At 34.5% G+C, this 14,737-nt stretch overlaps 1 protein-coding gene across 1 annotated transcript in view; it reads left to right on the top strand.

Moving 5' to 3' along the window:
* Positions 1-12,923, top strand: part of LOC134249993 (uncharacterized) — a 16,496-nt gene extending 3,573 nt beyond the window's left edge. Inside the window, exons 2-3 of the mRNA XM_062732331.1 lie at positions 5,173-5,244; positions 12,093-12,923. Coding sequence (XP_062588315.1) covers positions 5,173-5,244; positions 12,093-12,923 — 903 coding nt within the window. The remainder of the gene's footprint in view (positions 1-5,172; positions 5,245-12,092) is intronic.
* The last annotated feature ends 1,814 nt before the right edge of the window (positions 12,924-14,737 follow it).

Raw genomic sequence — 14,737 nt, 5'->3', positions numbered from 1 at the left:
CGACCAAAGTTTAACATAGGTATATAAAGGAAAAATCTTTAAAAATCTTCTTCTCCAGAACCACTGGGCCAGGAAAGATGAAATTCTTGTGGAATCATCTTCAGGTAGTGTAGATTCAAGTTTGTTCAAATCATGACCCCCGGGGCAAAGATGGGGCCAAAATGGCCGACCCAAGTTTTACATAGGAATATATAGGAAAAATCTTTTAAAATCTTCTTCTCCAGAACCACTGGGCCAGGAAAGGTGAAACTCATGTGGAATCATCCTCAGGTATTGTAGATTCAAGTTTTTTAAATCAAGACCCCCGGCCCTGGTGATAGGGAGGGGCCAAAATGGCCGACCCAAGTTTTACATAGGCAGGGTTCGACACCAACGGTAGCCCGCTCGCCCGGGACAACTGAATATTGAGGTCGGGCTACCAAACATGCCTTTAAACTTGCCTTGCAGGGCTACTAAGAATTTTACTAAGTACTCACTCAGAGCAACAAATATAATTATTAATTACACATAATGTATCTAATAATTATTAAGGTGGTATGGGATACCAAACGAAATTTCTCCTATATATTCATTTACCCAAATTAGGAGGATTTGAAATGCCATCACGCTTCAGAATGTTAAATCGTAATTTTAATAATTTTTTTTATTATTTTAATGAGAAATACAAAACTGATTTTTTATCATATAATTCTTATATCAAAAGCTTAATATTATAGGCAGGAGTTTTCTAATATCAAGTGTATATAAAAACAAAAATGACAAGAAATATGTCTTCGTATTTTTTTTAATTTAAAAAAAAATAAGCGTAAAAAACTGGGAAAACTTCATTTCTTGAAAACAGACGGATAAAATTGCATGAAAATCTACAATTAGAATGTATGTTAATATGTCGGCAAATTGAAATAAAGAAATTGAAAATATATATATAAATGGAAAATATCAGATGCATTCAAATATTTTTGGATTAAAAGATCCGAACGGAAGAGTTATCTTTCTTTATTTTCCAGGGGTTGAAAAAATCTGGGTGCTATTTAAGAAATGATTCATCATTTTATCACCGATATAAAAAATCGCACTTTCTTTCATTGGTAGTTTTTAACTTGGAACTGTTTTGAAGACAATGCCTGGACAATCGCTTTCAAAACGTGTCTCATTCAGATCGAGCCATTACATTCATTTAAAAGTATTCGGACTATATCCAACAGCTAGCTGATTTGTGACCAAACAGTTACCTCTTGAATTAAATAACAAAGAAGACCAGCCCTGGTTAACGTGATAATTGATTGGTAATTATTAAGCACAATGTGAAATCCTCATACTTATCCATGCCTCATCGCACACCTGGGGTAGTGGACAGTTAAACAATTGAAAGACAGCTTTTCATTAATAGTGTTCAAAAGCTGCAATGTTCAAACTATATGATTTACAGAGTTTGCTTTTTAAATGTCCATAGTACAATTAAAAGTAAATTTATATACTTTTTTGTCTATTTTAGCTAAAATGCAGACTTATGAGAACTTGCATTGAATTAGCTACAGTTTGTTCTTTTAAACGGTGTATCTACAATTTTTGACCTGATAATAAGCGCTCATGCAAATCAAAACAATATTTCAAACGGAAGTACGTCATAACATGGAGATATAACATTCTACCTTAAATCTATTTTCAAACATGTTTTATCATCATAATTATTATTTTTGTATGTCAAAATTGTAAAATTTAAAGGTGATTCGAAATATCCTAAATGATTATATAATATACCCTAAAATCTTGAAAATAAGACGGATTTAATAATAAGCCGGTTTTGAAAATAAGCCATCTATTTCTTGCATTAAAAATTACTCGAAAATAAGCCAGTTTTGAAAATAAGCTGGTCATGACAATGCCATTTAGGAAAGATGTTAAACGTTGACAATTTCCTCGTCTTAAAAATTTGACGTGTGAAAATTTTGACGATTTTACTAATAAAGGGTTGTTCATAAATTTAAATTTTTTTACCAGTTATCATGTTACGCTGGCTTAAAAAAAATAATTGCGAAACCAGCTAAAATGGTGAAATTTTTCATGAAATTGTCAGAACAATAATTATATATCATCATCTATACCTGTTCAAGTTAACGATGTGTTTAAAGTTGTTAAAATTAAATATGTAAATGGATAAAAGGAAGTTTTTGTTTGTAAAACATTTAACAGTCAGGTAATTATGCCCAAGGCAAGAAACTGCTGATCGGCAGGGCTTGGTAGTAATTATACATTTCAATGTACTGTATAATTGAGTTGTTTAAATAAATATGTGTTTGTTTGATAAATTTATCAAGTGATTCAATTACAAGCGAATATCTTATATATTATTTTTATACCCCCCGCAAACGAAGTTTGGGGGGGTATATAGGAATCACCTTGTCCGTCTGTCTGTCTGTCCGTCTGTCCGTCTGTCTGTGCTATCGTGTCCGGTCCATATCTTTCTTACAAAGGGACATTAGAATCTACTACTCCACACTAAGATTGCTCATGACCTAAGGGTGTGTCATGACCTTGACCCAAGGTCATTCGGGGAAGTTCAAGGTTACTGGAAGAAAAATTTCATAATTCGTGTCCGGTCCATATCTTTCTTATGGATAAACTTGGTAGGTTCTCATTTCACACAAAGATTGCCCATGACCCAAGGCTGTGTCACGACCTTGACCCAAGGTCATTTGGGAAAGTTCAAGGTCACTGGAAGAAAATGTTCATAAATCATGTTTGATACATATCTTTTATAGATACACTTGGTAGGTTCTCATTTCACATAAAGATTGCCAATGACACGGAGATGTGTCATGACCTTGACCTAAGGTCATTTGGGAAAGTTCAAGGTCACTTGAAGAAAAATTTTTATATTCCCTGTCCGGTTCATATCTTTCTTATGCATAAACTTAGTAGGTTCTCATTTCACACAAAGTTTGCCCATGACCCAAGGGTGTGTCATGACCTTGACACAAGGTCATTTTGGGAAGTTCAAGGTCACTGGAAGAAAAATTTCATAATTTGTGTCCGGTCCATATCTTTCTTATGGATAAACTTGGTAGGTTCTCATTTCACACAAAGATTGCTCATGACCTATGGGTGTGTTATATCCTTGAACCAAGGTCATTTGGGAAGTTCAAGGTCACTGGTAGAAAAATTTCACAATTTGTGTCCGGTACATATCTTTCTTATGCATAAACTTGGTAGGTTCTCATTTCACACAAAGATTGCCCATGACACAAGGGTGTGTCATGACCTTGACCCAGGGTCATTTGGGGAAGTTTAAGGTCACTGGTAGAATAATTTCATAATTCATGTCTGGTCCATATCTTTCTTATGGATAAACTTGGTAGGTTTTTATTTCACACAAAGATTGCCCATGACCCATGGGTGTGTCATGACCTTGACCCAAGGTCATTTTGGGAAGTTCAAGGTTACTGGAAGAAAAATTTCATAATTTGTGTCCGGTCCATATCTTTCTTATGGATAAATTTGGTAGGTTCTCATTTCACTGAAAGATTGCCCATGACCCAAGGGTGTGTCATGACCTTGACCCAAGGTTATTTGGGTAAGTTCCAGGTCACTTGAATAAAAAATTTCATAATTTTTGATTTTGATACATTTCTTTATTATGGAAAAACTTACTTCTGAAAAACCCAGCGGGGGGTATTTCGTCCCGTTTGGACAGTTCTAGTTACTTTTTTGAAACAAGTTTATATTTCATGTAAATTCATTTGCTGTATACAAAGAAATTAACTTTTCGGGTTCGGCATTCTCAAAATATAAAGTAGACGAACCTAAAGAAGGTACACAGGGAAACGCCAATGAATACAATAATGCTCTCTTCTCTTACCAGTTTTTTGCTTTGGTAATAAGCCGTAATTTGAAAATAAGCCAGTCTTGAAAATAAGCCCCCACTTTCTTACCAAAACTTAAAATAAGCCGCGGCTTATTTTCAAGATTTTAGGGTATATGTGTACTTCTTCGAATAGAAAAATGTCTAAGGTACAATCATAGGATGACATATAATTTTTACCCAAAATACAGCCAGAATGCAGGATTTGGCATCTCTATTTTCAAAATTTCCCGTACCCCCACCAGCAGGAGGGGGAAACCCCCTCCCGCACCTGCCCCCCTCGTCGCTTCGCGACTTGGCCACCAGCCTTCGGCTGTGGGACAAGCAATACATGAACAGGGCTAGTAGAAATTAGAAATGGCTGGCCCTGCTGTCAATTATGGTTTAAAAGTTAGTGTCGACCCCTGATAGGGATATATAGGGAAACCTTTTAAAATCTTCTTTTCAAGTACTTCAAAGCTATGATTAGTGATACCCAGGGTATTTATATGGAATCATCCTCAGGTAGTGTAGATTCTAGTTAGTTCAAATGATGAACGCCTGGAAGGGGGGAGTAAATTCAAGCCCGATGTGCTCAGGTGAGCGCTGTGGCCCCTGGGCCTCTTGTTTCAAAGATCATATTGCTGTGAAATATGAAAAACCATAGACCCATGTATCCACTCAAAAGTTATATAGCCAAGGTTACAGTTTTGGGGGACAAACAGATAAATATCTTCTGGTAGAGTTGATTCTGATATCTTCAAATTATGATCCCCAGGGTTTTGTGTATTGGTGTGTTCAAGATTAAGCCTAATCACCTGTATTGAATTGTTGGCATATTTTTGAATTAGCGCAACACAGTTCTGTGCTGTATATTGTATTTATATATGATTTCTTAGGGTTTCCTGAATTATCGCATCAATGTCAATGCGCCAAAGTGGCTATATGATGACAGGGCGCTTCTCTTAATACAGTTTGTACATTATACATGTATATAAACACTTATGCTTTGATTGTGAAAAATATGAATGAGATTGGGAAGTGTATAATATTACCTTAACCTCAACCAGAAAAAATCCTCTTGTAGTGACTTATTTTAAAAAATCAAGGAAAATAACTGTGTTGTGTTTATTTGTATAATGAATGAGTTTTCTTGTTGTTATCATTATATGATTTAAAATTTTAAAATTTTGACTGGGAATATGACCTGTAATCTGACAATGTCACACAGAGAAATACCTTGTATCTGTTAGTGACTTAATTATCATAAAAATCAAGTAAAATATAAACTGTGTTGTGTATACTGATTGAGTTTTCTTGTTGTTATTTAGATGGAGCTTCGACGGTCTTCGAGGATTCGGCGTCGCCCTGCCTGGCACGCCGACTACGTGATGGACTTCCCGGTAAGTATTTCATAACACACAGTCTACATTTCTTAGTTGATATTAGGCTTACAAATCCAAGATTTCTAGTCCAAATTTTCATCCTCTGCCATTAAATGATTCCATTATTCTGTCCTCATTGACATCCGTTCATTTTCTCAGAAACATTTATGCACATATTCTTTTCAAATTTGATATATGGATACCAGGCTTGGGGCAAATTACATTGAAAGTAATGCATTACCATTACCATTACTTCAACAATTTTGGCATTAAATTACCATTACCATTACATTATTTTCTTAAAGTAATGCATTACATTACCATTACTTAAGTAAAGTAATGCATTACCATTACCATTACTTTTGGGGGGTATCAAAAATAGAATTTTTACAATATTTTTTGTCATAAGTATGTATCCACCCCATTCAAAACTAAACATGATAAATTATAACTCAAATTTGATTTCAAGATTTTGTATATAATTACAATGTCACTAACTTACAATCAACGAAAGTTCAAAGTTCTGAATTGTCAGTTTTATAACACATGCATGTACAATATCCATTTTTGTGTAACTATTGAAGTCATTAAGTAATATAACTTTTTGGGCACTTTAACCACTGTTATCCCCTGCCTTAAATATCTAATTTATAATAAAGCATATAGGGTATTTTGATTAGTACCTAGCTTATAAAAAAAATGCATTGACAAACTTTTTGAAAAAGTAGACAGGCCCGGGTGTACATTTTGATCTGTGAATCACAATGAAGCAGGGAATACAGTCCCTGAAACGTTCTACTTTCCCATTTTTCCGTTCGCTCACCGTTCGTTCACCGTTCGTTCAGCGTGCGTTCACCGTTCGCTCTCCATTAACAGTTTTGCGTTCACCGTTTACCGTGCGCTTGCGTTCACCGTTCACAAAACGTTCACCGTTCGCTCTTCGTTCCGTTTTGTTTGCGTTCACCGTTCACTTATCGTTCAGTCTTTATTGTCATTCGGAACTTCGAAGTGAAAGGACTTATCTTTTTGATGGTAAGGATTTACACGTTTTTAATTAAATAACTAAGATAGTGTTTGAAGAATAATAATTTCATCAATTGCAAAAAGTATCTACTATACAATGTATTTATATTTCTATTATTATAACTTAGCTGTTACTTTATCCATTTTTCCCTGGAAAAAAATACATTAAGAACATACATGTAAGTAGAACGATGCTAAAATATTAAATTTGAATAAGGGCAATGTCACTAAACAAATACTTAAAGCGCGGCATTTCGTTATAATATAAAAGACGACAAAAAATCGTTAATAGATGAATAATAATTTTACAAGACAAGAATACACAAAAAAATATGTCTAACAAGTTTTTAAAGAAAAAATAAACACAAACATGCTAGAACTATATATATGTCTGAGAATTATGAATTGTACTACAGATATTCAGTTAATTAAATATTTGTAGAGCGAATTAAATTGTTAGTGTGATTCTAAATTTTAGAAAAGACAAACTGTTGAAAATTTAATACAATAGAATTTTTGGTTCTACATCATGTAAATAAAGTGTGCATTACAAAGGAAAAAAACCTTCCTTCAAGTAACTAAATATACGTTTGCCATTCTGTATGCTTAACAGCCCCCCCCCCCCCCCCAGCACCCTTTCTTCCGAAATCAAATTTTTAGTTAGTATTTTCAGTATATATTAATTAATATTCAATGTGTATTGTACATGTAACACAGAAAAAATTATTCTTTATACAAACATCAAAACAGTCATTATATACATATATACATACATGTGCCCACAGTGGTTTTTTGATTTGGCAGGGATTATGTTTGAAATTCAATTTCAAACTTAATCCTTCCAGGTATATACATGTATTGCAATTATTTATTCATTTTTTCCGTAGAAAAGCGAAAATCAAATTAAAAAATGATGTAAACAAAATGTTAAAACTTCTCGGGAATACGAAGTGACTCTGGCTTCGGCATGTTCGGTGAAGCGAGATTTAAACACCTCCATTGTGTCGAATTATTTTGATTGACAGGACAAGCACGTGCACTAAATTGAGTGAATCATTTGAACTAGAAGGAAAAAAATGATGCTTACTGTAAAATGGATTTGTTAATAAAAAAAATGATTACTTTGAACGCCTGGAATATTAGAAAAAAAATTAATATATGAATTTTTATTCGATGCAACAAACCTCTCTCTCTCTCTCTCTCTCTCTCAAGTGTCTTTCGCTATTACATTTGTCATGTTAAATAAAAACTATGACAACATATTTATTATTGATTTGGTTCTGTAATTCTAATCTATTACAAATAATTTGAATGCTTCTATCCATTATCTTGTCCGAGTATAATCATTGTCGGGAAATGTCTTCAGATATACATTTGCATTTAAAACTTAGCTTAGAAATTAACCAGACAAAATAAAAATAACTAATAAATATATAATATCATTGCATAATTTTTTTTAATACGAGTGAATGGTGCAATATGTCAACAAACATGTCCAAAAAAAAGTAATAAAAAAAAAATCAGTATTTTACACGGAATCGCCGTGACATCGAAATATATATATATTATGTAGTTTTAATCTAATAATTCATTCTGTAAGTATAGTGGTTTTCTCTTCTGAAGTCCACATTGTTTTAATAGTCAAAAGAATAAGCAGATTTATTTTATTAGTAAATTAATTTTATCTTTTATACGACAGGTATTCGGTAACAAACACACATGTTTTACGGCAATAAAAATCGTGTTATTAAAATATTGATTTAAAACATCAAACGTATGTGCAGAAAAAATGTTTTAATTATTTATTCACTTATTTATTTATTGTTTATTTATATTTTAGCATCTAACATTAGAATATAACAGAATGATTTAAATGCAAGGAAAAAATCTGATGCATTCCGAATAAATCGTTCATCTTGGGTTCACCGTTCGTTCACCGTTTGCACTCCGTTCGCGTTCTGCGTTCACTCACCGTTCTCCGTTCACACATCGTTCACCAAGTTGCGTTCAGCGTTCACACACCGTTCGTTCACCGTTCGTTCACCGTTCGCTCTGCGTTCGTTCACCGTTCGTTCAGCGTTCGCTCACCGTTCAGGTGGGAAAGTAGAACGTTTCAGGGACTGTACCTGCATGGCTTCTATTTTCTTTGGTACAATGAATTTTTCATGGTCAGTACAAGATAAATCGATCAGCACAATTAATGTTTTTATAAACACAGTCAGGAGAAAAGGATTGGTAATTTGGAGCACTTCTCCAAATAATGCATTGTTTTCATTGCTACATAAACCAGAATCCTAGTGTGTTTTGATGATCGACACTCTAGCTATTCAAAAGGAACCATGCATTTATCAGTTTACAGTGTACATTAATTAGTGTATCTCGTAAGTGATCTTGTTAAAAAAAATCTTTTAAAACTTTTTTATATAATTCTAATCTGAAATAAATTTGAAAACTTCATTGTAAGGTAGGTGGACTTTCAACAGAATTAAAGGTGTATTTAAATAGATATAGAAATGTTATCTAAATAGGTAACTTAACATTTTTATTCAATAGCATCATTTGCCAAAAAAAGAATTAAAAAAATAAATAAATAACCTAAACAATAATTTCCATCATCCAAGTCCATTTCAATTTCTTAAAATAGGTACTTATTTTACAAAACAATGCTGTGTAATGCTATATAATATGCCAGCATTACACTGGATTTTATGAAGTAATGCATTACATTAATTACCATTACATGCAATGCAAATTTTTGGGCATTACACATTACTAGCATTACTTTGTGATCATGTAATGCATTGCACAGAAATACATTAAATAGGGAATTTTTATACCCCACGCAACTAATTGCAGGAGGTATAATGTTTTTGACCCGTCAGTTAGTCAGTCCTCTTTTTTTGTCAGCACAATTCCTCATAAACTACTGCACAGAATTTCGTCAAACTTTGCAGATATTTAGGACACATTGTGTAGATGTGCTTATTACCAGGAAATTCTGATTCCATTATTTTTTCCGGGAATTTCCGCACTTTTTAACTTTGGCATTTGGTCGTACCTTGAATAAAGAGATGAACAGTTTGTCAGCGCAACTCCTCATAAACCGCTGCACAGAATCTCATCAAACTTTGCAGATATTTAGGACACAATATGTAGATGTGCAAATTACCAGGAAATTCAGATTCCATTATTTTTTACGAGAATTTCTGCACTTTTTATCTAAGGCATTTGGCCATACCTTTTACATAGAGATGAACAGTTTGTCAGCGCAACTCTTCATAAACCACTGCACAGAATTTCATCAAACTTTGCAGATATTTAGGACACATTGTGTAGATGTGCATATTACCAGGAAATTCTGATTCCATTATTTTTTCCGGGAATTTCCGCACTTTTTAACTTAGGCATTTGGTCGTACCTTGAATAAAGAGATGAACAGTTTGTCAGCGCAACTCCTCATAAACCGCTGCTTAGAATCTCATCAAACTTTGCAGATATTTAGGACACCATATGTAGATGTGCAAATTAACAGGAAATTCAGATTCCATTATTTTTTATAAGAATTTCCGCACTTTTTTATCTAAGGCATTTGGCCATACCTTTTACATAGAGATGAACAGTTTGTCAGCGCAACTCTTCATAAACCACTGCACAGAATTTCGTAAAACTTTGTAGATATTTAGGACACATTGTGTAGATGTGCATATTACCAGGAAATTCCGATTCCATTATTTTTTCCGTGACTTTTCGCACGTTTTCACTTAAGCGTTTGGCCATACCTTGAATATAGAGATGAACAGTTTGTCAGCCCAAATCCTCATAAACCTCTGCACAGAATCTCGTCAAACTTTGCAGATAATTAATACACATTGTGTAGATGTCTTCTTCTCAAGAACCACTAAGCCAATTTCGACCAATTTTGGTACAAAGCATAATTGGGTGAAGGGGAATTTAAATTGTTAAAATGAAGGGACATATCCCCTCGCAAGGGGAGATAATCAAGAAAAGAAAAAAATAAGAAAATAAGGTGGTGTCATCAAAAATTTTTCTCAAGAACCACTGGGCCAATAAGATTGAAACTTATGTGGAGACACCATAGGATAGTGTAGATTCTAAATTGTTCAAATCATGACCCCCGGGGGTTGGGCGGGCCACAATGGGGAATCAAAGTTTTACATAGAAATGTATAGGAAAAATCTTTAAAAATTTTCTTGTCAGGAACCATTGGGCCAGAAAAGCTGAAACTGATGTGGAAGCATCCTGGGAAAGTGTAGATTCTAAATTGTTCAAATCATGACCCCCGGGGGTAGGGCGGGGCCACAATAGGGAATCAAAGTTTTACATAGAAATATATAGGAAAAATCTTTGAAAATCTTCTTCTCAAGAACCACTGTTTCAATAAGGCTGAAACTCATGTGGAAGCATCCTGGAATAGTGTAGATTCTAAATTGTTCAAATCATAACCCCAGGGGGTAGGGCAGGGCCACAATAGGGAATCAAATTTTTACATAGAAATATATCGGAAAAATCTTTGAAAATCTTCTCAAGAACCACTGGGCCAGAAAAGCTGAAACTCATGTGGAAAAGTTAGGGTCGGCACTATAAATTAGGGTTGGTCCAGAAAGGGGAAACAAACATATTTATTTTCTAGGCCTAAGCCAAGATTGCATGGTCTTACATCCAGACATGCAGGGCTGACTGCTAGTGGAAGTTGTCAGCCCTGCCAAAAATAATCTTTTATAAGTTTGTTTCGCAATAAAATTAATGGTGTCAGCTCACCATATAGTTGATCTCTGGCCTATAAGCTGATGAATTCTTCATGCTTGCTTGTTAGCTCACCTGAGCCAAAGGCTTTCTTAATCAAAATTTGCCCATTGTCTGTCGTCGTAAACTTTTCACATTTTCATCTTTTTCTCAAGAAACACTGGGCCAATTTCAACCAAACGTACCACAAAGTATCATTGGTTGAAGGGGATTTAAGTTTGTTCAAATGAAGGGCCATTTTCTCTTAATTGTACTCAGATCTACCTTTGGGTATTAAGTAAATAGAGTTAGCATGCTAAGTCTAAATTATTATAAGCAATGGTACCCCTTTCAAAATTGTGAATTGCGAATTCCATGGTCTCTGGTTTATAACATGAACCAAATTTAATTGTTTGAAAGTTGTTGCACAATACTCAGGTGACCTATAAGGCCCGTGGGCCTCTTGTTTATATATGCTTTCTGAAATTAATTATTAACTATAAATATGAACAATGGATTCTGTATGTTGATCCAGAATATATTTCTCCGCACAATTTAAATCTGTTATTACTTTTGATAATCATCAGTCAGTCAATGTTAAATATTTAAATTAAATCAGAGATACATTAACATTAATGAATGTTTGGCTTGAAGATGATTAATTAATTTGACGTCATGCCTTTTATATTATCAGGCCAGTTTGAGTACCATGCGAATAAAGTTTACTACCTGCCCTATGCATGTAAATGCTTCCGTTTGCTCCTTTTTTTTTTATACCTGATCAAAAACCTAAAGGATAGGCCTACAAAATTCCTTGCATGAAATAAGGGTATTAAACATTGACAAAATATTCAAATACAAATTTTCCCTTTGAATTTTCGTGAAAAACTATTCATTCGCGAATGTTGGAGCATTTGTTTTAGCTCTAATGAGCAGAGAGGGATTTTTTTAATAGCACCTGATTTTACATGGGATTTTAAATTTTTATCTTCTTATCTAAATGACCAGTCCCCACGTCCCACAATGTATTTCAAACCTCAAGGTATATAAAAATATGGTTTTCCAGTCCTTTTCTAACAATTATTCTTTTTATCTTTTAGGTGCGACAGTCCATCAGGCAGCAGAGGGTGGGGGCTGGAGATGCTCTCCAAGAGACAGAGGACATGGCACTGCCTTCTTCACAGCCTGCTCTTGATCTTCCTGAGGAGGAGCTTGAACAAACTGAAGAGGTGGCATCGCCATCTTGTCAGTCTGTGATAGTTCACCCTCAGGAGGATCCTGTACAGGATGAGGGGATTGCAGCGCCAGCTCCCAAGCCTGTGATTGATCTTCCAGAGATGGAGCTTGAACAAACGGAAGGGATGGCAGTGCCATCCTCTCAGTTTGTAATAGCTCCCTCTCAGAAAGATCATGGTCTTGCATGGGCCTGGGAGATGGTATCGCTATCTCCTCTGGCTGCTGGAGGTCATCCTTCCTGGCTTCCATTTCGATGCTGGCCTCCGCTGGAAGTGATTCCCCAGGATCAGCCACCACCAGAGGGTAAATCAGTAAGTCAGTCAGTCAGTCAGTCAGATAGAATGGCTTCTTTCTCCTGTTTGGAGTGGATAGTAAGAATGGCGACTTTTTCCTGTTTGGAGTGGATGGTTAAGAATGGCGACTTTCTCCTGTTTGGAGTGGATAGTGAGAATGGCAACTTTCTCCTGTCTGGAGTGGATAGTAAGAATGGCGACTTTCTCCTGTTTGGAGTGGATAGTAAGAATGGCGACTTTCTCCTGTTTGGAGTGGATAGTAAGAATGGCACTTTCTCCTGTTTGGAGTGGATAGTAAGAATGGCGACTTTCTCCTGTTTGGAGTGGATAGTAAGAATGGCAACTTTCTCCTGTCTGGAGTGGATAGTAAGAATGGCACTTTCTCCTGTTTGGAGTGGATAGTAAGAATGGCAACTTTCTCCTGTTTGGAGTGGATGGTAAGAATGGCGACTTTCTCCTGTTTGGAGTGGATGGTAAAGAATGGCGACTTTCTCCTGTCTGGAGTGGATAGTAAAGAATGGGGACTTTCTCCTGTCTGGAGTGAATAGTAAGAATGGCAACTATGAGTCCAGTCAGGTCAGTCCAGTTAGAGAATAGGTTCCCAGCCTAATAGGGGCTTGTTGTAAGAGGCGACAAAATTTTCCACTAAATAGGGGTATCGTTAAAGATTTTCTTAAATTAAACAACTTCAATTTAAGTGTTATTCTTATGTATGCTATGTTTTTATTTTATACACATTATACACACACCACTATTTAAACATAGCATTCATAAGTTTATATCGCCATAGCTCTCTTAAAAACTAAATAATAAAAATAAAATGAATAAAAAATGAATATTTAAATCTTGACTTGAGTAGAGTAGTGTTTTCGTTACAACTAAAACAGCGTTTTGTTAGCTTTAAATAGAAAAAGAAACAAAATTTTATTATTAACCGATTATTAATAAAATAATGAAACTTAAATGATAAAAAAATAATAAAAGGATTCAAAAGTTCTTCAATTTTATAAAGTTCTTTAAAATTTTCCATTAATTTAAATGAAGGGTTGGGTTAGTGGGAGGTCTGTTTAGTTCCCTTGGTCCTTTTTAGTTGGTTAAACCCCCTGGTTGATCGGGGGCTTTAGAGAATAGGTTCCCAGCCTAATAGGGGCTTGTCGTAAGAGGCGACAAAATTTTCCACTAAATAGATGAATCGATTGTTAAAGATTTTTCCTAACACTATTTTAAAAAACTTCAGTTTAACTGTTATTCTTATGTATGCTATGTTTTTATTTTATACACATTATACACACACCACTATTTAAACATAGCATTCATAAGTTTATATCGCCATAGCTCTCTTAAAAACTAAATAATAAAAATAAAATGAATAAAAAATGAATATTTAAATCTTGACTTGAGTAGAGTAGTGTTTTTTCGTTACAATTAAAACAGCGTTATGTTAGCTTTAAATAGAAAAAGAAACAAAATTTTATTATTAACCGATTATTAATAAAATAATGAAACTTAAATGATAAAAAAATAAATAAAGGATTCAAAAGTTCTTCAATTTTATAAAGTTCTTTAAAATTTTTCATTAATTTAAAAGAAGTGTTTGGGTTAGTGGGAGGTCTGTTTAGTTACCTTGGTCCTTTTTGATTGGTTAAACCCCCTGGTGGATCGGGGGCTTTAGAGAATAGGTCCCCAGCCTAATAGGGGCTTGTCGTAAGAGGCGACAAAATTTTCCACTAAATAGGTGTATCGATTGTTAAAGATTTTTCCTAACACTATTTTAAAAAACTTCAGTTTAAGTGTTATTCTTATGATTGCTATGTTTTTATTTTATACATGTTATACACACACCACTATTTAAACATAGCATTTATAAGAATATATCGCCTTAGCTCTCGTTTAACTAAATAATAAAAATAGAATAAAAAAAATAAATAAAAGGTTCAAAAGTTCTTCAATTTTATAAAGTTCTTTAAAACTTTCCAGTTAAGAAGGGTTTGGTTAGTGGGAGGTCTGTTTAGTCACCTTGGTCCTTTTTGATTGGTTAAACCCCCTGGTAGATCAGTGTAAAGAATAGTGACTTTCTCCTGTCTGGAGTGGATGGTAAGAATGGCGACTTTCTCCTGTTTGGAGTGGATAGTAAGAATGGCACTTTTTCCTGTTTGGAGTGGATAGCAAGAATGGCAACTTTCTGCTGTTTGGAGTAGATAGTAAGAATGGCGACT

The sequence above is a fragment of the Saccostrea cucullata genome, unplaced genomic scaffold (genome assembly GCF_032062105.1).
Source record: "Saccostrea cucullata isolate Sc308-1 unplaced genomic scaffold, CSIRO_AGI_Scuc_v1 ctg2999, whole genome shotgun sequence".
Taxonomy (NCBI): Eukaryota; Metazoa; Mollusca; class Bivalvia; order Ostreida; family Ostreidae; genus Saccostrea; species Saccostrea cuccullata.
Note: the sequence above shows the minus strand (reverse complement) of the source record. Positions and strands in the feature narration are given on the sequence as shown.